Source organism: Phyllostomus discolor, chromosome X (genome assembly GCF_004126475.2).
Source record: "Phyllostomus discolor isolate MPI-MPIP mPhyDis1 chromosome X, mPhyDis1.pri.v3, whole genome shotgun sequence".
Classification (NCBI taxonomy): Eukaryota; Metazoa; Chordata; class Mammalia; order Chiroptera; family Phyllostomidae; genus Phyllostomus; species Phyllostomus discolor.
Genome location: NC_050198.1, coordinates 103,624,764 through 103,650,492, shown reverse-complemented (window position 1 = coordinate 103,650,492; position 25,729 = coordinate 103,624,764). Strand labels below are relative to the sequence as shown.

At 36.5% G+C, this 25,729-nt stretch overlaps 1 protein-coding gene across 7 annotated transcripts; it reads right to left on the bottom strand.

Moving 5' to 3' along the window:
• Positions 1 to 445: 445 nt before the first annotated feature.
• Positions 446 to 25,313, bottom strand: ZNF711 (zinc finger protein 711). 7 transcript variants are annotated; one of them, XM_028522235.2, is made up of 10 exons: positions 25,102 to 25,313; positions 23,259 to 23,380; positions 22,106 to 22,350; positions 21,626 to 21,730; positions 13,648 to 14,202; positions 8,957 to 9,112; positions 8,129 to 8,266; positions 5,061 to 5,108; positions 3,615 to 3,758; positions 446 to 3,125 (listed from the first exon to the last, which is right to left on the bottom strand). In XM_028522235.2, exons 4-10 carry the CDS (start codon positions 21,702 to 21,704, stop codon positions 1,948 to 1,950), a joined length of 2,298 nt encoding a protein of 765 aa, XP_028378036.1. In that variant the 5' UTR covers positions 21,705 to 21,730; positions 22,106 to 22,350; positions 23,259 to 23,380; positions 25,102 to 25,313; the 3' UTR covers positions 446 to 1,947. The 7 variants fall into 7 exon arrangements, with proteins under 7 accessions (XP_028378036.1, XP_035872847.1, XP_035872849.1 ...); XM_036016954.1 differs by having other exon boundaries at positions 22,106 to 22,959; positions 25,102 to 25,307; XM_036016956.1 differs by lacking the exon at positions 22,106 to 22,350 and having other exon boundaries at positions 25,102 to 25,307.
• Positions 25,314 to 25,729: the final 416 nt, after the last annotated feature.

Below are 25,729 nucleotides of genomic sequence, written 5' to 3'. Positions count from 1 at the left end.
CAGATAATTTTTATGCTCGTTTGCAGAAGTCTTTCTCAAATACTTAAGTTTTCCTCTTAAATGTATAATGCTCTATTAGAAACATAATTTTAGATTCATTTCTCAAGATGTTATTACTTATTAATCAGGTTATAAATATTTAGTTTTTGTCTAAATATTAAATATCAAGTCTTAGGAAGGGCACTTTCATAGCATTCTCTCATGCTCTATGAGAGAATAGAGCATGGTTTTAGCAAAAACTTACATTTTCGAGGAATAATCATGCCATAGTCATTACATTGTTTAAATTCCTAACTTGTGTTGGTGATGCACAAAATTCTACAACACATTAAATTGCAGACCAAACTGCCTAAGAGCAATTTAAGTGAAAAAAAAAAAAAAAACCCTTTTGATAAAGAATAAACAGTAGAGCAAAACTTGAAATAAATTCCGTACAATTCTGAAGTGCAATAAATGCTTTTTATTGTATGCTCATTTCAATGAGTAACATTTAGAAATAATAATCCCACGTAACATTGACAATCTTATTTTACAGCGTGTACATCATTTACAGCCACATAACACACGATTTTAGATTTTCCAAATTTAATATTCTGAAGTTAAGAAAGATAAAAAATTTATTCTCAAGGAACTGATTCTTATCTGGTGCAAAAACAGAAAGGTGAACATTAGTTAAAACACAAAGCCACAATATAGTGTGAAGTAAAATTACATTTTAATTATGTTGAACAGCTGAGTGGAAACATGAAGCAACTAAAACTTAAAAGTACACATCATATGCATTACATTTATGAACAGGATTTCATTAAATTTCCCTAAACCAGCTTTTAATATTAAGCGCCATTTTGATTTGCAGCATGCTAACACAAAGCGTTGTTAAAGGGATGCATATTTTAAATTTATACACTGTAAACTGAATATCCACCTCTGAACTCTATTGGCAGCACAGTGTTTTGTTAAATACTGCATAAACACTGCCTCATATTGAAAATCCATGTTAATTATATGGTATATAGATTTTAAAAATCAAAAATTCCAATAATGGCATAAAATTGCACCTTTAAACATTAGAGCAAGTAAGACTAGAACCATCATACTTGCTAAGACTGTCCTAAAAAAACCTTCTAAACATTATAATATTTAAGAAAACTGTGTTCTCTCAATTTAATCTTTAGATCATTAAGAAATATAGTGCTAACTTTGTTTGCAACACTACTGGTTGCATCCGTTTTAGAAAGCCATATTTGACTCAAATATACTTTTGTTATATATGCCATACAGAACAACAATCAACTCGAACATCGGGAAAAGGGGAACTGTAATCCTTAGACTTCACCTTAGACTTTAACACAGAGTGCTGTATTTCAAACATCCTGCCCTGTGGTAAAAATGTTGGCAGTTCTGAAATTCTTTTGAATAGCATTGAGTTAATCTAACCTGTTTTGCCAGTGAAATTTATTTGAATACATGAACTTGGATTTCTGGAATTTAATTTCCAGGTACCACACAAAGGGCTCAATGATTACTGACTGATGGACGACTGCATTTTATTTCCCATTTCATTGCTAACATTCCATAGAAGTAAGACTGGCTTGTCATAGCAAATCACTGCTCAACTCCTCAATTAAGCATGATTTTTTTCAGAATCATATCTCTGGTATGATCAGCCAAGTAAAGTCACTGTCTTTGCTCTTCCCCTCTGTAGTCTATGCATATAATCCTACTGAATCGACACGATAGGTTTTTCTACAACCATTCCATGGTGTTTCTTAAATTCTTTAAGTAATTTTCAAAGGGCCATGAGATCCCCTGTCAATTCAAATATCTTTAATACAAAGAATGTAAAGTTATGACTTAATATCAAGTTTGTAACCAGATGAAAGAGTCTGTGAAATTTTCCTGGCACTTCTTTTTTTCCCAAATAGCTTCTTTTGTACGTTGGTCTCATTACATAAGCGCCTCCTTGTGGTGCCTCATAATATGCTGATTCTTTTCCGATGGTCTTCGGAATCCCTTCTTGCAGAATTCACACCTGTGTGGATAGTCTTTTGTATGGATCGATATCACGTGTCGTTTAAAGCCAGATGCGTCGGTGGTACTGTACTCGCAATACTCACATTGGTAAATCTTCCTTCCAGTGTGGGTCTTCATGTGCTTCTTGAGCTCATTTTGCTGCCGGAACCCTCTCTTGCACCTTTTGCACTTCAATGACTGATCCTTAGTGTGAACGGAAAGGATGTGACCACTAAGAATGAATGGATCTGAGGTTTTAAAGTCACAGTGCCTACACTGGTGAATCTTCCTCCCCTTATGGATATCGCTATGCTTCTTGAGCTCAGAAGGGCGATGGAAACCTTTATCACACACCTCACACTTGTGAGGGAAATCCTTAGTGTGGACAGATATGATGTGCCGCTTAAGGTCACTTGAGTTGGTGCTCTTATGGTCACAATGAGGACACTGGTGTGTCTTATGTCCTTGAAACAAATCCAGGTGGCGCTGAAGCTCCCTCTCATCACCAAATGCTTGGGGGCAATGCTCACATTTGTATGGCAAATTGTTACCATGCTTAGACTTAATGTGAGTTTTCAGATTTGATTGATCTGCACACCTGAAAACACAATACTGACACTGATATGGCTTCTCACCAGTGTGGGTTCTCATATGCTTTTTGAGTTCTGAAGGATGTCGAAAGCCCTTCCCACACTCAACACAAACGTGAGGAAAATTCTTGCTGTGGACAGCCAGTAAATGTCTGTTTAATAGTCCTTGTTCTGCAGTCTCATAGTCACAGTATTTGCACTTGTGCATCTTCGGCTCCTTGTCTCTTAATATAAGTTTATTTGAACTCAGTGGACTAGCTTCTCTGTATCTTCGTGTATATTCTGTAAATTCATGGGTTTTGTCGACTTTGTTTATGAGCTTATGGCTTTCCAAGTGGTTATGGAAACTCACTTTCTTGTTAGTTGTAAAGTCACAATCTGTGCACTGGTATTTTTTTCTCATCAAATGATCAGGATGATTCTTCATGTGTCTCTTCAAGAATCCCCTTGATTTAAACTTTTTTGTGCAAATATGGCAAGGGTACACTGTCAGGGGCTGTCCGTCTGGGCCTATTATGACAGCTAGATTAAAAAAAAATAGGGAAGTTGTGACATTTGGCCAGACTGTTTGAAAGGATTTCATAACAAAAGCACAAAAATTACCTGACATTCACAATGTCAGAACTATGCTAGTGGCATAGAATCTTGTTAAGATAAAATGCACATTAAAAGCAATTTATGAGAAAGCGGATCACTAGAAATTAATGAGCAACGCTCGCTATAGATTACTCACCTGCCGAAATGCTACATCACAGGCACTTTGTAAACCAGAAACAGGCACCCTTTATTGTAAAATCAACCTGAAAATTGTCTTTAAAAACATCATTTGGGTAAGGAGTAAATGAGTATCATTTCATTAAGTACCACTCAAACGTATTTTTTTCAAATAACCCAACTAGTTAGATCAAACACAAACAGGTATATGGGACTAGAGCTATACTAAAACAATTGATTTTTTCCTCAGTTACAAAGTCATTATAATATTCATAAAACAAATTATTAGTTACTTACCTGTTTGCCACTGCCTCGTTTCTCCCCTTCTCCTCTTCTTGGCCTTTTGTTTAAGTACTTTATTTGTATTAATGCTATCACAAATTTGAAGGTACTGTGCTGTTGTACTGTTTCTGTTTTCTAATGCTGAGTCCAAAGTATTTCCTGAAAAAATTGATACACAATTAAACTACATATATTTACACATATTTGCTTCCTGTTAGGTGAATTACTAGAGGTGAGATGGCATCAAGTTGCCATTATTGCACTGAATTTCACATTGGGGTAGTAAATTTCACACACAAAAAAATATATCTGTGTTATCTTCTTTTACACTCTTACATACACACACAAAAATATTTATGCAAACATGTTGAATAGGATATGACATAAAATTAATTTTAAAATATCCCAACTTAGTCATCCTACCGGAATAAACTGATAAGGTGAATGTAACATGAAAAACTGTTATGACCTTAACCAAATCTTGGCAACAGGTCAATCTGTCACCAAAAAAGGCTAATAACAATGGAGAGATTTGGAAAAGAAATACATGTCAGTGAACCAATATGGTCATGGTGACTATGTGTAACATAACAAACAAGACATCTCTTGCATATATGCTTTAGAATAGTTTATTCAATGTGAAAAGTATTAAGATGTATTTTAAGTTAGGTGTGGCAGGCAATTTACCATAATGTCAGTGGGATCAGTGCAATACAGAATAAAGCACTTAATAAAATCTCAGTTCACAGACATCTGTTGTGTTATGCAATATAGTTTAAAATATAGACCTGTAAAACTCTTTATCTACTATGATTTTTGCCTCTCATCAATTCTTCTGAAATCTACATTTAGATTTAGAGAGCCAAATACCTCCTAAAGGTAGAAACAGAACAGACATACAGTATATCTAAGAAAAAGTCTCGTTGCTTAAGAAAATAAAATTAACTATTAACCATTGTATAACAGTATAGGGGGTATATTAAAATTAAAAATATACGCTGACGCATGGGTTTTATGTAACAGTTTATCCTATTGTTATGTAACATAAGTCTACTGGCTGCAATAAAAACAATTAGAAAACAGTTCTGCCCCAAGGAAGATGTTACCAAGTAGCTGATAGATATCATGGACATTTTTTATATTTCTGTCAAAATAATTTCTATTTTATATTTTTCCATAACAACCTTTTATGGGCCATGTGGTGAGTTGCCTGATATGTGTACTTCGAGGTAAATCTAAATGACCATAACTGCATTCACAGAACAACATACATTATGTCTGTTTATAGATTAATCAATCCCACAAGGAGATAAATTCCTACGTGACTAATCAGATATGATCAGGCAAGTAAGAATCCATCCAAGAAATGTGTCTGTGCATATAAACTAGGAATTTTTCATTTGCCAAGCAGTATACAAAATTGGCTATTTAACTTACAACTGACATATAAAACTCTCTCACCTGTTGCTTGACAATCTTCATACCTTCGAGAAACTCTCCTTTCATCTCCTAAAAAAAAGACTAATTACAAACTGATATGCTGAGTATAATGATTACCAGTGGGTCACATCTTAATGTATAAAATCTTACTCTGACCACCGGTCCTTGGATTAGACTTTCTCTGTTGCCGAGTTTTTCCACTCCCAGAGATTAGATATTCTCACACACTGAAAATAAGGCCTGCCGTCAGCATCCTTGGAACTGTTAAAGTCCCAAACAATCTTACTTTCTAAATAAAAACTTGGTAGGTGTTTCTGCAAGATACCCTCAAAACTGAAGACGCTCATTAAAAGAATGAATAGTGAATAAATGAACCTTTAGGAAAACCAAGTTAAGATAAATTAATGCATTGGAACACCAACATTTGTCAAAGTAGAGAGTATACCTGTACCATCTTGTAAAGTAAGTAGGAATGAGATAAAATAGACAGGAAAAAAATAACTTGATAAATTTACCTTTTATTACGTATTTTCTAGAAGATCACACCTGGTTGGATTTCTTTTCCTTTTAAAAATCCCAAAATCTTATTATTTGTCATGTTAATACATGAAAATATGATTTTCCAAAAGGGGAAGGATCAATTTTCAAAGACTATTCCTATTTTAGAAAAAATAAAACTTGTATGGCACTCACTTATATAGTTAGGATTTAAAATCAATCCTCCTCAAAAAACAAAATGCATTAAGCAAGGTTTTTAAATAACACAAGACACGTGGTCAAAAAATCACCTAGTCTTTTTCTAGAGAAGAGTCAGTCCACAGCAAAACATATAATATTAGCCAGCTCACAAGGGGCATTAGCACAGGATATTTAATTACTTAAAAGCTGATCAAATAGATATGTTATGTACTTATCAGATGGAAAATGTCATAAAAAATACCATATGCTGCAGTCCAGACAACAGGAACAATTTTTTTAGTAACACCAGAGTCCTCATGCTGTATCTCAGGGAGAGAGGTTCCTTTCTCTTCCCCTACAGTGATTTTCCTGTCAACTTCATCGGCTATTTCAGCACAACCTAAATTTTAGAAATAATTGCTCGTTTATAATGCCAAGCATTTAATAAGTTGGTAAACATTCCAAAGAATTTAAATCCTTCAATTTTGAAGATTTCCATTTGGTTACTTTCAAAATTACATCAGGAACTTTGGAAGCCAGTGCCAGTAGGAGACAATCATTTATCAAAATTCTTTTCTCCTGTTAGAACCTAGTCCTAGATTACATAAAACATGTGCCCTTGAAATATATTGACTGATGTTATAGTCCACTTGGCATCACAACTTTATTAAAAGCATTGTGTTCCATAATTCTACCTGATAGTTCTTTGAAACTCAAAGCATTTTCCATCAAATTTATACTAGAAAGTGGTCCGAGCTATCTCACACACTATAGCTTAAATGCAGTACTGTATGTTGAATTTCATATACAGTATGAAGTACTGTATATGAAAAATGGTAAAAAACACTAGTAATAGAAAAACTTTTGAATAAAAATCATTAAAATCATATACATATTACATGATGTGTGTGTGTGTATATATATATATATATATATATATATATATATATAAAATGCTAGTGCTCAAAAATATGTTGATACCGTTTAAGAGGAAGGATTTTCCAAGATTTTACTGAGGAAAAAAACAGTACGTGGGACTCATTTTAAAAAACATAGTGTTGAAGTAAAAAAAAAAATTAACTTAGAAGATACATTAGTATATTCCCTGTGAAATAACCCATTTAGATTTAACCTGTTAAATAGAAAAGTGGCTTGGATTTATGCTTTTCCTTTGATTCACGTAATGGGATCTTCTAGTCACTATAGAAGAAACGTGGAAAAAGGTGGGAAAAAAGTGCTCCTCCTCTTCTTAGTTTCTGTTCTTTAAATTAAGCAGAAAGAGTCATTGGTCTATGTTTTTCCACATCCCCACGGGCTCCTGGAACCAGCTACCCTAAACTTCAGTCTCCCATCTTCTACTTTACTTACCGATGACTGAAAAAAAAAAAAAGAGACCATGTCGCAATTATTTTATTTAACTCTCTACCTCTCCACTGAAATCCTCTAGACTCGTTTGTTTTGATATTTTCCAGTGTGGTATATTATTCGTGCTTGGGCTTGGAATTCAGCTCCCCATGGCTTCTAAGGGAAGGAGATTTGAGGAGTGGGGATCAGAAAGCTGGGTATTGTCCAAGTAATGCAATTTAAGTGGAGGCTCTGGTCCTTCTAGGGCAAAACAAAGTAGTTTTGTCTCAGCATGGTGAGAAGAGAGAAGAAGGATTAGAGAAAGGCTGCGTTCCTACAAAGAGGTGAGGAGACAGTAGCCAGAGAGTAAACTTTCTTCACTAGGAAGTGGCAGGAAAGGAAATCGGAAAACCTTTTATCACCTGTTGGTACTGAGCTGCTAAGAAGCCTTCAGCAGCAACTACTTGGAGACTTGGAAGAATACTTAATCAGCTAATCCCCCAGGGACAGAAGGCAATCAGTCCGTTAGCCCTTCCATTGTTAAATCCAGAAAGGCCAACAGGGCTAATTGCCCTGTGTCAAGAACACTGGCCATAGAGTTAGACAGATAGGAGGTCAAATTCTACCTTCCCCACTATGAGAATGATCTCGGGTAATGACTTAACTCCCCTCAGTATCTTTTCCTGCATAAAACAGGGATAATGTCAGCTACCTCAGAGATGCATTGTTGAGAATTAAATGAGATAATATACCTGTGACATGTCCACTCACACACAGAAATTAGATTTTCCGTTACTCCCAGTATGTTGGTGGGCTATACTGAAATGAGCAAGAGTATGCTGCTGATCTCTGTATCCTTGGTGTCTAGACATAGTATTTCATGTTTGCTGATTTCAACAATATACGGTCAGAAAGGCCCTTCTCTTTTAAATTAATTAGAACAAATGGTCAGACTTATTTTAATGACCTTTGTTCCTATGCAATGCTTATATCTCGGAGATAGCTTTACTTTTTAAAAGAATACAGGATGGCTACTGATCAGGCACTCCCGTGCCCTTATTTCTTACTGATATCATCTTCTTCTTGAGAGGAATCCTTAACTGCCATATACACCATCTTCTCCCGCTGCATTCGGCTCTGGTCAAGCACTCCAGCTACAGAGTGGCCATTGGTGTATTCACTCTCTGTGACAATTTCTGTTCCGCCTTAAAAATTGAAACATGTATCAACATAGAGAAGTATCATGGGATACTTTCCTAAATTAACAGGGAGAATATATAAGAAATAGTTTCTTTTAGAAAAATACCCTCCAAACATTCCCATATGAATGTCTAAGTGTTGAGAATTTTCTCATAATTTACATTTTAACTTTTTCAGTCATTCGTGACAAACGACCAATGTTAACACATCAAACTCATACGCCAAGCACTCTATAAAGCTTTTACATGGATTTACCCATGTAATCCTCACAGCAGTCCTATGAGGTACTGACTATCACTATAGCTACTTTATGGATGAGAAAACTCAGGCAGAAGTTGAACTAACTCACCAAAGGCCACTCAGCTAAATGGCAGAACTAGGATTAAAATCCAAGCGGGCTATCTCTAGCTTCAGCCTGCCCTTAAATACTTATAATTTCTTACTTTAAACCAAATGCTCGCCACTCATTTGTTTTAATGTTCAACTGTAATAGTCTACACTCATGTTTGAAAAGATCTAAGAATGATATATTCTGCATTCCTACTTTATATTCATATACAATTCTTTATATTCCATCCCCAAGAAAACCCATAAAAAACCTATACTTTTAAGTCAATTTTAGTATAGTCTCCACAAAAGATAAGAGTTAAGTTCTAATCTCTAGTACAGCAATAAACTAACATGGCTCTTCGTACCTATTTCAACATCATCTTCAGCCTCAGCTTTAAATATGTACACTTTTATTACTTCTGAACCAAATCCATCTTCTTTAACATCTTCTTGTGAACCATCACTGCCAATTTTTAATGGTGTGTTTCCCATATGCTCCAGTTTTTCCCCGACGTCATCCACTGTAAAATATAAAGAGGAAACTATTTCAGTCAAAAAGTACCACTGACATTTAGTGGGTGTTAAGCATAAATGCAACATGAAATTATGCGTTAATCACCCACCCACTATATTCACTTAATGACCTATTATGCAACCACTAAAAGTGGCATGCTTCATGAAAAAAAATGGTGTAAAAATCAGATATGCTAAATGATCACAATGATATAAATAACAATTCACAGGTGTCTTTTTATTGTTGTTCAAGTACATTTGTCTCCATTTTCACCCCACCGCAGCTCCTGTCCCCACCCATCCCTGCTTCCTACCCTCGGACCTACCCCCTTTGGCTTTGTCCATGTGTCCTTTATTCCTGTCCCTTGACGGCCCTTCCCCTATTTTCCCTCACTATCCTTCTCCCCCCTCCCTTCTGGTCACTGTCAGTTTGTTCTTTGTTTCATTGTCTCTGGTTCTATTTTGCTTGCTTGTTTGTTTTGTTGATTAGGTTCCACTTAGAGGTGAGATCGTATGGTATTTGTCTTTCAACACCTGGCTTATTTCAAAATCACGGGTTTCAATTTATATATGACATATTTAATAATAATGCAGCTTTAATTAAAATGGTTTCAGAAAGAGTAAATAATCTTCCATCACGTTCAACATTTAAGTTAAATCCTAAGACCGAAATTAATGACATAAAAAAGTAGAATGTGCTCATGAAATATGTTCATATAAACAGTTCCCAAAGTATTTCTCAAACCAATTAACATATGAGTTCCAGGAATGAAAAAGAGGAGGAAACACAGAAGACACCTGAATGATTTTCTAAAAAGGGCTTTTCATATATTACATACACAACAGAATTCTACTGGCACTAACCATAACATAAACAAGTAAGGTACACCGTTGGCCAACACTGAAAAGGGCTCACTTTCAATGTTCTTTTCTAACCCATTGATATAATATGATTAAAATTTCATTTTAGCAAAATGTACAATATTCCTTTATAAAGCTAAGTAGGCCTTTTACTGTATCCATTTTATGTTATATTCCAAAATTATATGGTGGATATATTAACAGGATATAATGTACTGATGTACCACAGGGATGGGGTCGGGATATGTGTAAAACATTGTATTTTACAATGCCGAAGCAAAGAAAAACCAGTAACATATAATTACAAAGGTGTTCTACTCCTAGTTACATATCCAAGAAATCTGAAAATATATATCTACACAAAAACGTGTATGTCAGTATTCATAACATTATTCTTAACAGCCAAAGAGTAGAAAGTCAAGTGTCCATCAATTGATAAGTAAATAAATAAAATATATATCCACACAATGAAATATTACTCAGTAATAAAATGAAGTCGTGACACATGGTACGTGGATAATCTTTGAAAGCATTATGCTAGTAAAGGAAACCAGACACAGGAGGACACATACATAATTTCATTTGTGTAAAAATTTTAGAACAGGCAAATCTATATTGACACAAATTGAATTAGTGGTTGCCTGAGGGGTGAAGTAACAGAGGGATGGCTGATAAAAGGTATGGGGCTTCTTTGTGAGTTGAAGAAAATATTCTATGATTGATTATGGTGACAGTAGTACAATTCTTTGAATATACTAAAAACCATTTAACTGCACACTTTAAATGGTGAATTGTATGGCATGTGAATTATATCCCATAAAGCCATTTTATTTAAAAAAAAGATTACAAAACATATTAACTTTTCTCTTGTACCCCTAACACTGATGAGGTTGAGGAGGTCTCAATGACCCTATCAAAATATTTTGCTTTATATAAAACTATGTTCCTGAAAGAAATATAAACTGATTTCATAGGTCAAAAATAATCTAAATACATTATGTTGGTTCATTATTTCAAGGAGCTTCCCTCCTTCAATGACATTTTTTTTTCATAAAGGAAATCATCACTTGTAAACGTCCATCACTAGCGTATGTCTTAACGTATGCTAGGTCTTTTTTAAATAACATTTTTATTTTTTAAAGATTTTATTTATTAATTTTTAGAGAGATGGGAATGGAGAAAGAGAGGGAGAGAAACATCAATGTGTGGTTGCCTCTTGCACACTCCCCACTGGGGACCTGACCCTCAACTCAGGTACGTGCCCTGACTAGGAATCGAACCAGGACCCTTTGGTTTGAAGGCTGGCACTCAATCCACTGAGCCACACCAGCCAAGGTGGTGTTAAGTATTTTTAAAGCAAAAACAAGCCTAGGGTAACTTTACAAAGTTACAGTTATCCTATAATAATGTCCAAGTTACTTAGCACAAATAGGAGAGCCTAACCATCCAGTAAGACAGAGAATGTATGAAGTTCGGCCTGAAAGCAGGAAAAATTCAGATGCACCTCAGATATTGAGATGAGATGCATCTGAACTCCCTACCTCTAAAACCCAGCTACTGTCAAGATTTCCTTACAGGATTATTCAGGGATTGAGGAACAAGACAAAAGTCTGTTTTAAGTCTTCAACTTTGTCTCAGATATTCTGAAAATATTCAGAATATATTCCAAGATAGAGATCTTGGAAAAAAATAAAGAGGAGGATGTTTAATGTTAATTTAACATTAAGTCCTTTCAAGGCAATTTATTCTTAATTCCTGAAAGATTCAATGGCCAACAGAAACAAAGAGGTAAAGAAAGTGAAGTAAAGATTAAGAGATAAAAAATAGAAAAGCTATATTAAAGTAGAATAGAATAAAATATATGAAAATTGTAAGAAAGAGTACCCAGTCCCAATTTGAGTGTTATAACCATTACAAAATAGGATCAAGGATCTGAATGGTAGGAAATGACTGGTATCAAAATATTTAATGTTTGTATAGTTGTAATCCTATTTTCCAAAATTAAAAAATGCTTAAGCTTTCAAAGGACTTTTAAAAATTGCTGCTATTTCTTTACCAATAATGAAGAAGTTAATTAATTCCCAGTTTCAATTCCCCTTAGAATGACCCTTCTGTAGTTGTAATCTTATTCAAGCAATAGTGTTCTTCATAATTTTCAGTCTATTAGAAGCACAAAAATCCTCTGTATTTGACACATATAGTAATATGAAGATAAATAATCTAAATTAAAATATTCTAGAAACTTAAAACAAAACTTTTGTAGAGCCAAATTATAGGAGATATATTGAGGTAAGACTAGTCACAATATATATGATGTCTAAATTTTAGACCACATTAATACCGAAGAGTTCAATTTGACAAGTACCCTTTCAAGGGCATATTGAATTTATTTTGGTGCAGGAAAAATAACAACTTTGCCACACTGTTTTATATGATCATAACCATAGTTTTTTAAATGTCAGGTGACAGTGTAAATATGGAGTAGCTTTAGTAATCCACATTAATTTAAAATGAGGTAATATTTGCACAAACCATCTTTTAATGGTTTGAATCATTCATTCCTTTAAAAACAATGTAAATACTCACCTTCAAAGTTGCATACAGAAGAAAAAATAAACACATTAGACTTCAGAATTAATCTGGTTTTTGTTTTAAATTCACTGATATACACATGTGACATACAATCACTGTATAGATATACATACTCTAGCTCCTAATCAACCATTTCTTATTTTAAAAAGAACAAAAATCTTCTATAGAATGTGAAGTCTTGACCTAATCTTTACTAGTTTCAGCATAGTCCCTTCAAATTCTATAAAGTATAGACCGACATCTATCTCCAGCTCCATGAATAACTTGTCATTAGATTTTTATTATTGTTGCTGTTCAGGCAAAACAAATATTTCTCCCTTCCCCCTTCAGATAGAATGTCTTAAGGACATCATAAAGCAGTCTGGAATAAACACACATATTTGTGCAAACAGGAAAATAAACAATTGTAGAACACAATCTGAGTTTACAATGTACTTTTCAAGTATTTCATTACAAACTAGTTATACATTTTTGAACATATTATGTCCAAATTCCTATGCAGAAGTGAACTGACAATTCTAGTACTTACCATATTGAACAGAAAGCAGTGACTACCTGAAATAAATTTCCCATTTTAAAATGTATATTTTCACCATTAAAATTTTGTATCAGTTAATGTTCTTATTGAACCTTCCAAATCTGTTTCTAAGATATTACTAAATTATATTACTTTGTTTTGGGTATGAATTTTCACCAAGTAAATAAAAAATATGAGCAGATTCAAAAAAATAATGTGTTTTTTCCCAATACAGCTTTTTAAAAAGTTATCTTTCTTTTATTTATTGTTGTTCAGTCACAGTTGTCCTGCCTTTTCCCTTCTTGCTCACCCCTACCCCACCCCCCACCCCCACAGTCCATCCCCCCCATTGTCTGTGCCCATGAGTCCTCTATTCTGTTCCTTTGCTTGCCCCTTCCCCTTCTTCCCCCATTATCCCCCCTCCCCCTTCCCCTCTGGTCACTGTCAGTTTGTTATTTTTCAAAAAAATTACCCCCGTGACATTTATTGAATAGATCCCACAACCCACAAAACCTTTCCAGGTTATATATAAATAAGTCCCTCAAGTGATTATGGACTTTCTGTTTTACTTACATGATATCATTAAGTAGTCTTCAGAAGTGCTCTTGACATCATCATCATCATCCTCATCATCATCATCTTCGGTTTTAATAGTAACTGTAGACCCAGGAACACCACCGGCTGTTTGGATCACAGTTTCTGTATCTGAATTAGTTACAAGAACTTCCTCTGACACCATGGTGGGAGAGTCAACTCCTGAAACACAATCTTGGACCACATGTTCTAAGTGTCCATCAGGACCAGTAACAAGGTCAGCCACAAACACCTGCTCAGGTACTCTCACGGTTTCTGTGATTAGTTCTGAAGTCAGGATGTGATCACCATCATCTTCCTCCAAATCTTCTTCAATGGCGACATCAGCTTCAAGGACAGCTTCGGGAACAATTACGCCCTCTGTCACTACATCAGTCTCAGTGATAATGTCGGGCCCATGGACAACTTCAGCTGCAAGGCCATGATCGAGAGTTATCCCATCATCTGTGACAACGTCAGAAACTAACACAGCCTCAGGAACCGAAACAACAATGTGGTCTCCATCGATATGTGCAGTACCAGCCATTCCAGCCACTATAATACAAACAATTATCCAAAAAGTAATCTTATTAATTAAAAGTACTGTATTTATTACGTTAGATGTCACAAAAGATGTGAAGTATGAAATAGTCCTGGGCAAACTATCATTAAAAAAATCACTGATCATTTGATCACAATAAAAGTCATCACCAACCAGAAAGTGGGATGAAAGTGGGTGAAAACAATGTTAGTAGAATATAAATTAGGACCTTAAAAATAATGTTCTTTATTTTCAAGTGAAACATAAAGTCACAGTGATATATCACTACACACCAATTAAAACAGATGAAATAAGAAACTGGTAACAGCACAAGTTGGTGAGGATGAGGGGAAAGTTGACCTCTCATATGTTGCTTGAGGGAATGTAAAATGTAGCAGCTTTTTTTGGAAAATAATTTGGCAGTTTCTTTCAAAACTAAACATGCACTTACCATACAACTCAACAATTGCACTCTAGGGAATTTTTCCAGTTATTAAAACCTACGTGTACACAAAAAACCTATATATGAACATTCATAATGCCTCATACTATTACTCATAGTAACAAAAAACACAAATGCCTTTCAGAAGTGAATGGCTGGTTAAACCAACTGTGGCACATCCTTACCGTGGAATACTACTCAGCAATAAAAAAGGGACAAACTATTGCTACATTCAACAACCTGAATGAGTCTCCAGAAAATTATACTGAGTGATAAAAAGCCAATTACCAAAGTCTACAATGTTGCGCAATGTATAAATTGAATCATTTCTGTAACATTCACAAAATCAGAAAACTGTGCAAATAGAGGATAGATTAGCACTTGCCAATGGTGGGGGTGTATGTGAGTATATTGGCATAGGCTACATATATGGTGAAGGGACAGTTCATATCTCCATTGTGGTGGAGCCACTATGTAAAGCATGGTAAAAACAGAATGAGGTCTGTGGTCCAAATAACAGCAATGCACCAATGTTAATTTCTTGGTGTTGATACTGCACTATAATTATAAAGATGTCACCACTGGAGGAAGGTGAGTAAAGGGTAAACGGGACCCTATGTACCATTTGTCTACTTCCGGTTAGTCTAGTATTTCAAAGATTAAAATAAAAATAAAAAGGACACACAAACATAAAAGAGTACTAGCTAACATCTTGAATTAGGTGAGTTAAAAATGACAAGCTTAATATAACACATATTACAAAACATGTATTATAATCATAAAAGTTTCTGAACATCTTTATCTCATTAAGAATTACTACATAGGCCCTGGCTGGCGTAGCTCAGTGGATTGAGCGCGGGCTGGGAACCAAAGTGTCCCAGGTTCGATTCCCAGCCAGGGTACATTCCTGGGTTGCAGGCCATAACCCCCAGCAACCGCACATTGATCTCTCTCTCTCTCTCTCTCTCTCTCTCTCTCTCTCTCCCTCTCTCTCTCTCTCTCTCTCCCTCGCTTCCCTCTCTAAAAATAAATAAATAAAAATAAAATCTTTAAAAAAAAATTAAAAAATAATAAAAAAAAAGAATTACTACATAGAAAAGTGGAAGACATCTTTAACACCTGATTTGGTGGGAGAAAACAAACTCATTTCAGACCAAGATTTGTTTTGATAAAAAAAATCATAGATATGGACTCTAAATTCTAAATTAATCTGTAGGAAAAAAAGCTTTAAATAACATTTTCTTGGGCACCATGGTAAACATCAACCCCTACTTTCCTTGCAAATATTGTGAGAGTGGAAAATCTCATCATGAGGAAATCTGTTAAATTCTGCCTCCCCGAGATAGTACAGAAAACAATTTAATAGAGTTTTTGGGCCAGGTTATCAAGATTATCTACATGAAATAATCCAGTAGAAAGCCTTTTCCATACAATGCTCACTTTCTATAAATGAATACCTGAAAGTGTCATTTGCTAGACATTATTTACTATTGTTAACCAATTCATTGTGGAAGTTAGTTAACAAGCTCAGGATGGGGGCCGCTGGACACTGTTAATACCCCAACTCATCAAAAAACAAAGAGAGAAGGGAAAGCTGCCTTTTAGGATTATCTTCCTTTCAACCCTTCTGTATCCTCACTGTTCCCCAACTCTCATCAAAATCACTATCTTACCCCAAAAGAACACAGCCTCAGTCTTGAAAATCTGGTAGACAAAAGAGTATGTGTACAAGTAGTACTTGAGACAGGGAGAGGGTTTCAAATGTAGCATTCAACCAGACTGGCAACATGGTTTTTAGCCAGGAAAAAATTAAATGTTAAGCCTATAAAATTCAAAGTATTGAAATTCTATGTCAGCCCTGGCTGGTGTGGCTGAGTAGATTGAGTTGAAGCCTGCAAACCACAGGGTTGCTGGTTCGATTCCCAGTCAGGGCACATGACTGGGTTGCAGGCCAGGTCCCCAGTAGGGGGTGCATGAGAGGCAAGCACACATTGACGTTTCTCTCCCTCTCTTTCTCCCTACCTTTCCCTCTCTCTACAAATAAATAAATAAATAAATAAAATCTTTTTTTTTTTAAAGAAATTTTATGTCCGATAGAGCAAGGGAAGACCCCACTGGCTCTAAAGAAATGGACTGGTTGAAATGAATTTCTCCTTTATAGCTTTGGGGAACAGGGGAGAGTCCTGCAGATCAAAAGTGACTAAAAAGATTTACAAATGTAGTTTTGCTCCCCGTTTCAAATATTTTGACTTCCCTCTCTTGAAATACAGCCCGAGAACCAGAGGAGCAGACTGACTGAAGAGACATTGCCTGGCTTTGTGAAGCTGTGAACTTGAATCGGATGAATTGCTGGGGATTCAGAGAAAAAGGTGAGGGATTTCATTCACTAACGGCCATGCTGCTCCAGGGAACTAGGGCTCCCACTAACTTATATGGTTTTTAAATGTTGAAAATGAAGTGGTGTTAAAGTAAATTTGGATTCGCTCATAAAAAAGAAATTCTATGTATATAGACAATGGAATTAATATTTTGTAAAACGTTTTCACAAGTCAGACTTAAATGATAGGAAATCCCATTTATTTTAGAGGCATGTTTGGGTCCTGAGAGGAGACACTAGGAAAGGCTGGAGCAATGCTAGTGCTGGCCTGGGTTCAGATGAACCTGGCGGGAAAGATTCTAAAAAAATGAAACGAGTGCTTTTTCAGTTCACCTAGCCTCTACTCTAGTAGGAATTTACAGATCAAAATAAATCAGATCTAAACCAAAAGAAGTGCTTGTTTACCCTGAACTAAATAATCTCAAAGAGCTAAATCAAGAATCGATGAGTTTTCCACAGTAGTGGCGGATGACTCAGAGTAAGATCCAAGAATGCTATGAAATTTTGCCCTTTCATCTTATCGGCTCATAAGTTAGATTCCGTTGCATTTCTAAACAAAGTCTCATATTGAGCTATACAATAGCTATATTTATTGAGCATTGGCTATATTTATTGTGCACGGACTATGCACGAAGCAACTTGCTAATGCTTTTATGTATATTATCTCATTTAAGTCTCAAAACAACTGTATTATAAGGGGAGTTGTTGTTATCCTCATTTTAAATATGAAGTAAGCGTGGTTTAGAGAGGTTAAATAAGGTTCCCCAAGGCTCAAGCTGGGAACTGAACTAATTGTTTGACTCTAAACTGGACTTAGTTTTTTTTTATACTTACCTATAAAAATAGAAGAGAACTTGTTTACTCTAGAGACTATATTTTGAAGAGATGTATAGGGTTAACCAAGTGAATTACTTCTAAATAGATAGTCTGAGAAAGAGTAAAAAGATCTCTCACATAGGCACTCACTGAAATTTCAAAGCATTAAATGGCATTAAAAATTTACCTTACTAGGTAGCAAAATTATAAACAGTAAGAAAAAATCACTCGACAGTGTGAAATGAATTAGATAAGCAAATAACAATAAGAAACAGCTCATCATTTCAAGGATTTTCTAATTACTAAGGTTATTTAAATGTAAATAGTTGAAATTTCATGAGAGGGGTAGTATAAAATTTGGTTATTTATTGGATGTGTCTTGGGCCATTATCTAAGGCTGTTTTTTTAAATTTGAGTTCCAAAGCAACATGGACTATTTGCAGCAATAAAACCTTAAACAACTATTAAATCCAATGGTACAGATTCAAGGACAACCATTATACTGAGACATAAACAAGGTTATTACATAATGCTGTAAATGTTAAAATCTCAAATATCCTCCAGAAGAAACTAGTATAATGAATTTCTGCAGTAAATTCATGTTTCAGATTTTTAACAGACTAGCCATCCCATCCTGACCAAGAATCTTATAGAATTTAGAGATTCCACCTCTGTATGCTAAACTGTTTCACAAATATCATTAATTTATGAGCTCGCAAACATCTAACTTTTATGTTAGCAGAAATTTAAAGGGAATGTACCTAATTTCTAGTTACGTTTTAGAATTTGGAAAGTTTAATAGATGGAGGGGGGACTAATCAGAGAGAAGCTGCTCTCAGAAAGAAACCTAAATTACCAGGGCTGAAATTTCCATTGTCAAAAATCCTCCCAATAAAGATCCCATTAGGTTTAGACCTATTTGATACTTTTGCACTTCTTAAAATATCATACAAAAAATGAAAACATCTATATATGAAATTGAACTAAGAACTGCACATGAAAAAATATAAAGAATTCCTACTTTCTAAGATTTCAGAACTTATTTGCTAAGGACAAATGGAAACCGGACGTATACTTTAGGTCAACATCATCCCTAAACACAAATGAGTGAACATTACTCACATAAGCCATTTCTGATCTAATTGGATATTTGGCAAAATAATTTAACCAATTTAACCAAAATGTAAAATCAGTTTAGTTGTCACCAATTTACGTCTAAATTTAAAAGATTATAAAATTAAATTTAAAAAGAATTTTCAAAGAATGCATTGTTGCAAAAAACAATAATCACAAAGTACGCCTAGAAAACTGAATCATGCACAGCTGTATAACAAAAAAAATTGTGGCTTTAAAGTTTTTATGGTATAAGTAAGCTGTTACTGTATTAAATTCATTTTAGAAAAGGCTTTAAATTAAAAATCTGGAAGTAGTTCTCAAATTTCCCCATTTAATTACTCATAAAAAAGAAATGAGGGAGTAAATGAACACTTTGCTTTCTAGCCCAAAACATGTTTACATGAGTGTAACTTTGTTTTTGTGTGTCTCTGTGTATTCTTCCCAATTCAAATGAAAGGTACTCCAAGATGTGCTGTTTATCCAGTGGTTTCAGGAACACGTTGGTACATCACCATATGCGTCCAAGGGCACTCATACTCCAATCTAAGATGCAAAGGTTTAGGTCAAACACAAAGGCATTCTAATACATTAAAAGTATTTTAACAAGTCAAATCTCTGTTACCTGATGAATGGATAAACAAGATGTCCAAGAGTTTCCCCATGCAGTGGAGTATTATTGGAATATAAAAAGGCATGAAACACTGATACATACGCTACAACACAGATGAAGCATGAAAGCATTATACTACGTGAAAGAAGCCAGACGCAAAAGGCCACATATTGTATGATTCTACTTGTACGAAATGTCCAGAAGAGGTAAATCCGTAGGCAAAAATATTACCAATGGCCTACTTCTGAAGGTTGGGGAGAATGTAAGGAGTAACTGCTAATGAGTATAAGATTTATTTTTATGATGATGAAATGTTCTGAAATTAGGTAACGGTGATGGTTGCATTTCATACTAAAAACACTGAATTGCATTCTCTAACATGGGTAAATTGTATAGTATATTATATCAATTAAAATAAATAGAAAAAAGGAATATACATAACAATATTCCAATATGCATGTTCTACTTCCCTAGCAACTAAAAGAAAATAAAGTATTAGATATAATAACGAATTCATTAACCCTCAAAAGAAACATTGAGGGTGAACAATAAAAAGGAAGTTAAGAGGAACACCAAATAAATACTCACTTCACCAGCACCAATCAGACATGATTTTTTTCAATCTTTGAAAAGAATCACAATTTATTTGCTAACAAGCAACTTCTTCAGGAATGAAGGGAGGTCTGGAACTTTACCAAATGCTACAGTGTAGGTAACATTTTGTATTAAATGGAGAAATACTGTATTTCTTAGATTTTTAAAGTATTTTTAAAAGGTAAAAAATTAAAGTTGACATTTCAACCCCAAGTTAACATATCGGTGTTCAAGTGTTCCAGTATTTTAAAAACTATCTCTAGCAAAGAATTCACAAAATTATTTTCAAAATCTCTTACTCTTCAACCCTTTGCCCTTCTTCTAAAATTTATTCCTGTACTTTTTTCACCCCAGCTCCTGCTAGGTCATTCATAATCAATACAACTCACCTCTGACTCTTAGCAAAATAAATCCATGATTCCTTTCTATTTCATCAATTAACTACACACACCTCTTGATCTCCACCACATTCAATCTTGAACTACACACCATACCTTTTTTCATCAGGAAGAAACGTCAAGGAATCCAAAAATTGGAGAGCACCTTAAATGTTTTGTAGTTCAAACCCCCTCATAAAAGCGAACTAAGTAATTTGCGCAAGTTTACACAGACAGTTAATAGGACTGGCAAGAGTAAAATACAATTTAAAAAACATTTTAATACAACAGTACAAAATAATGTTGGACACCATATTATCTGAAAAGAGTAGTAGCATTTTCTTAATTCAGCAGAGTCCCCATCCTTAATTTCATCCTTGACAATTTCACAATACCTCATGTTTTCTATTTACTTTCTATCCCAATTTACCAGATGTCTGTTTGACTCTGACACTGTCACACTGATCTATTCTTCTTCCTTAGTACCCTAACCCAGCCTCTTATACTTCAGGCACCTGTATCTTCTATAATTCAAATTAACCTTTCCCAAATTCAATTGCTTTGTGGACTGTCAAAGCAATCTTATCACCCTCATCACAATGACTACTGTTAAGAGGCTACTGAAAAACAGTGAATCGTTTATTTTTTTCAAAAAATGCATTGCTATTCGTAACAACTTCCTGAGAATATAGTATCGCAGTACAATTAATCACCTAGTGCATAATTTTCCTGTATCACTATATAAACATCTAACTTCTTTAAAATGACTCAAGTATTTCCTTGTCCAACTGTAGTAACAATTCATATTCAAATGCATTTTAGAAAGCTAATTTAGTATGTCTCACATGTAAGAACTGACATTTATGCAAATTGAGTGTTGCATTTCCGATGGCATATTACGACTCTATTCCAAGTTTTCTTCCCTCAAACTTCCCACAAAATTTTAAGAATGTTTTTAAGGAAATAAGCCCTACAAATGCATTTTCCTAGGAAAAGAACATTTGTTTTCATTGCAACTCTCCCCTTCCTCAAGGTAGTTGTGATATTTACTTTGTTCTAATGTTTAAAAAAAGAAAGAAAAAGTACAACAAAGAAAATGCTTTACCAAAATCCTGCATAATCATGGTATGGGCCATTCTAGAGTCTGATGTGTGCAATCCAAGACTTCCTCCACCTGAATCCATACTTAGCAAAGTTCATTCACAAATCTCTGTAAAAGAAATGGTTTTGAACACAGTTTAAAAACATGTAGGCCAGTCAGTTGTTTTGAGACAAAAAAAAATGCAATCGAAAATATGCCTCTCAACCAGGTGTGCAAATCTCATTACAAAGGAAAACAAAACAAAAACTTGGATTAGATGCTTTATGTGACAACTGTAAATTAACGAAGGACTAAGTGGAAGTAAACGAAAGATAATGGAGAGTAAGACACAGTTGAAGAGTGATGAGCCAGAAGGAAGTGAAAGAAGCAAGCAAAAGAACAAAACTGTCGTGTGGGAGATCAAGGTAAAATACAGGTTATAAAAGCAGAAGGAAAAGAAGAAAAAGATGACAACAGACAATAGTTGGGATATTTATACATTACTAGAGAACTCAGGTGTCTAGTATTAGTGAATTTCATCCAGTGGCTCTCATCCATTTCTTCCAGACCCAGATCAGCCCTGCAGCGGATAAACGTGTTTCACCTCTGGCTCCGGGGGTTCTACTTATAATGTAAAATGTTCTATCCCAGTCTCCCTGGAGTTCTTTGAGTCAGTAAGGACTTCTGAGCTCACTCTACTACATTCTCTTGTCTCACAGTTTTGAGGACTCATGAAACATGACTGCTTCCTAAATATGGTAGAGATAAGATCAATCACATACCAACATTTTAGCACATTGTTTCGTACAGAATATAGTTTACTCGTAATGGCACAACATTTTTTCATGAATGATTAATAAAGTCACGCTAGCCTCATACTAATTTTGAAAGCGAGGGATCAACATATTTCATTTCAAATGACTTACCCTATATCTAAGATCACCACATAGTAGGAAACCCAAAGTCAGATGTTGGCATTCGACGTATTTCTTATCATTATTTATGTGTATTTTCCTTTTGAAGATAAGATTCTAAGTAAATTAACCAAAAATCTGTGTATTTTCTAAGCCACATATCTCATTTTTTAGATAGGAGTGTTTAATAAACAAGGCTATACTGCACGAAAGATGAGGTTACATCACTAATGGCCGTTTTAGCAAGCTTCCATAAAATAACTGTATTCTTAAGTAGAGGAGATCACTAAGATTTTTTTCTTGCCTTAAAGTTCTATAGATGTACAAGAGGCGGGAGAGTCCCACCGAGTGACCTCTGTCAACATTTGAGTCATGTGTACAAAAATCCTGTAGCTGTAGGTGATATTTCTGTGTATCAATGTTTCAGGCAAGATTATTCTGTTTCTGTATGAGCAAAATTACAAGATTTTAGAAATTCATGGCAGTATATTATCTTTTTAAAAATACCACATTGTTTTCTGTCTTCAAAATGAAGTCGAATTCACAATAAATGAGATAAATGAAAATACCATGAGCACTTATTTTTAAAATAAAAAAAAACAGTGTACATTTCAACTTTAACTAGAGCAATTGCTTTCTTTATCACTAAGTAATAGAACAATTATAAATATCTCTAAAATATTCTAAGCACTTAATTTTGTTTCATTATTAAATAAAACAAAACACTGTAATCTGTTAATCACCTTAGTATAGAGCCTTGAAGAAAGTGTAGATTTTCTTACATATCATAAAATGAAATGTGCAGCAATCTTTTTATTTTTCCTTCTGAACTATATTATTTTCTTTGGAAAAACGTTTTCTGTACCTATTACAAAAATATATTTTAAATTAGATATTTTAAAACATTTTAAACCAAATCTGTTACACAACTAACAATTTTTCTGTACACTTTTAAATTGGGCTGATATGCTCAGATTTGTTCATCGAACAAGCAAGCAAAGGGATCCCAACACAAACAGTATCTACTATGAAATAAGCGAATTCGACCACTTCATGAGACCAAAATCTTGTGGAAAGCACATTTCAAAAATCACCAGCAACCCCGTGTTTTGGAAAATGAAAGAGAACCAAGGGCAAGATTTATCCTTGCCAAATGTACAGAGCAAAATGTGCACTAGCAGCGCTCAATGAAGTGTAAAAATTTGAACACGTAGTGCAACTATTATGGGAAGTGCCACGCTGTCTGAATACCAAATAAATAAATTCGGGCATCTTTTTTGCCATATGGGAAGTTTCGATAAGATCAATAATAAATGAGGTATGAGAACATCCGTGTAAGTATTCAATAGGCCATAGATTGCTCGGCTTCTCGGGCTTCCCAAGAGTCTCCCTCACATCGTTATCGAATGGAGGTAACCACCAAGTATGCTTCAAGTAAACATCTTTCCAGCAATGTACTGAGGGGCAGAAATCACACCACACACAAACGTTACTCTCAGCAATCTCCTGTAAACATAGCTCACTCAGGACCTTGGTTTTTGGTGATGCAAGCAGGGTAAGGAATGCAAGAGAAATCTTAAGGCAGCAGAGCAAAAAAAAAAAAAATGCGAAAGAACTATTTGCAGAGAATAGGAGACAAAGGAGCCCTGGCAAGTAGCAGTATTGCAGCTTTGGACGCAATCCTCTTCCCGCATAAGTCTCCCTCGCCCGAGACCATGACAAGTTTCAATCATTCCGAGCAGAACGCACGCACGTGCCTTTTGCAATACAACCCATCCGAGTGGATCTTGCACCTCACAGCAGAAGCCTCGCCTCGCAAGGAAAGGCGAAGCGCGCAGACAAGAATACCTTTCCCCTCCTCCCCCCTCTCACTTGGTGCAGCGGTCGCCACCGCTGCGATCCACGCCGCGCGGCCCAACCCTTCATCCTTCCTCCTCCCGCCGTGTCGGCCCCGCTACACGGGCGACGGCCGCGAAGCAAAATGGTGGTGTTTTAGCGGAGGCGACACTTGCAGCTCACGCCCCCCCTCCCGGCTCTGACGGCTCCCCGGCCCCTAAAATGCCCGATTCGCGGCCACCTCCTTGCAAACGCCGCCATCCCTCGCGAATTCCAAGGGTACGATGCGTGGGGGGCGGGGGGGGGGGGAGAAGGGGGGCAGGGGCTGGAGAAAGGTGGGGGGCGAGTGCAAGCAATGTTGGGGGGGGGCGATCGCAGAAATCCAATGCCAGGAGGACGTCGCATTCTTCGCTTCACCGTTTTGTTTTCCGCCATTTTCCCGTCACCCTAAAACCAACCGACGGCCTCAACGAGGGCTCTAGCCCCCCGAGGCTGTCGCCTGCGGGAAGAAGAGATCGGCTGGAAGGAGCAGACCCTGCACTCGCCTCCATGCCTCCAGCCCCCAGCTGCAGCCGAGGAGCAGGACCGCGCGACGGAAGGGGGAGCGAAGCTTAGGGACGGGACGCCACTTCCATTGTTCCCTGCGCCCTACGGCGCACGCCGGGTAGGAGCCTCTCCTCCCCTGGCAGCCTCGACCCCTGAGCGCGCTGGACGCGACTCCCTCGACTTTGTCCCCAACGGTCTCCTTACCTGCCGCCGCCGCCTCCGCCACCGCCACTTGGATCGTGACCACGCTCCGGATTTCTGCGGGGGGCGGCAGCCGGGGATCGGTAAGGTCCTCACATTCGGGTTTCCGAGGTTCCGCAGCCCGAGCCAATCACAAGCTACTCTGCGTCTGGGAGGCGCGCCTTCTCGTCCTCCTTTATTTCCCCGCTGACATGCTGAGGTTGCATTACGTCACGCGATCGCTGCTGCAGGGTGAGGGGCCCCGCAGGGGGAGCGCGCGCAGGCGCGCACGAGGGCGCCCGAGAAGCCCGCGCTGCCTCCGGGCTTAGAGACCCAGCCGGCTGGCCGCGGGGGCTGCGGCGCCCGGCGAGTCCGAGGGACCGAGCCTCGATCCTGGCGCGCCCCTGAATAGTTTCCTTGGGAAGAGGTTGTTTTCCTGGTTTCCCGAGGGAGTGCAGGCGGCGGGGGGAGGCGGGGCGGGGGGGGGAAGGCAGGAATCAATGACTGAATGGATCCTCTAATAGATGTTGGACTACATTTATTAAAAATCGGCCCTACCCTCGAGGATTTGAGCACTTAGGCTGGCCACAGTGATAACAGGTATGCGATGTGCAATTGTGTACAGCCCTCAACCCAGTAAACCTATGTCTGT

Excerpts from the sequence above, each read along its gene's own strand:
- ZNF711 (XM_028522235.2), bottom strand. The coding sequence starts at position 21,704 with ATGGATTCAGGTGGAGGAAGTCTTGGATTGCACACATCAGACTCTAGA. Across the intron at positions 14,203-21,625 it reads CATGATTATGCAGGATTTTG|TGGCTGGAATGGCTGGTACT; the intron begins GTAAAGCATTTT and ends TTTGTATTATAG. Across the intron at positions 3,126-3,614 it reads AACGAGGCAGTGGCAAACAG|CTGTCATAATAGGCCCAGAC; the intron begins GTAAGTAACTAA and ends TTTTTAATCTAG.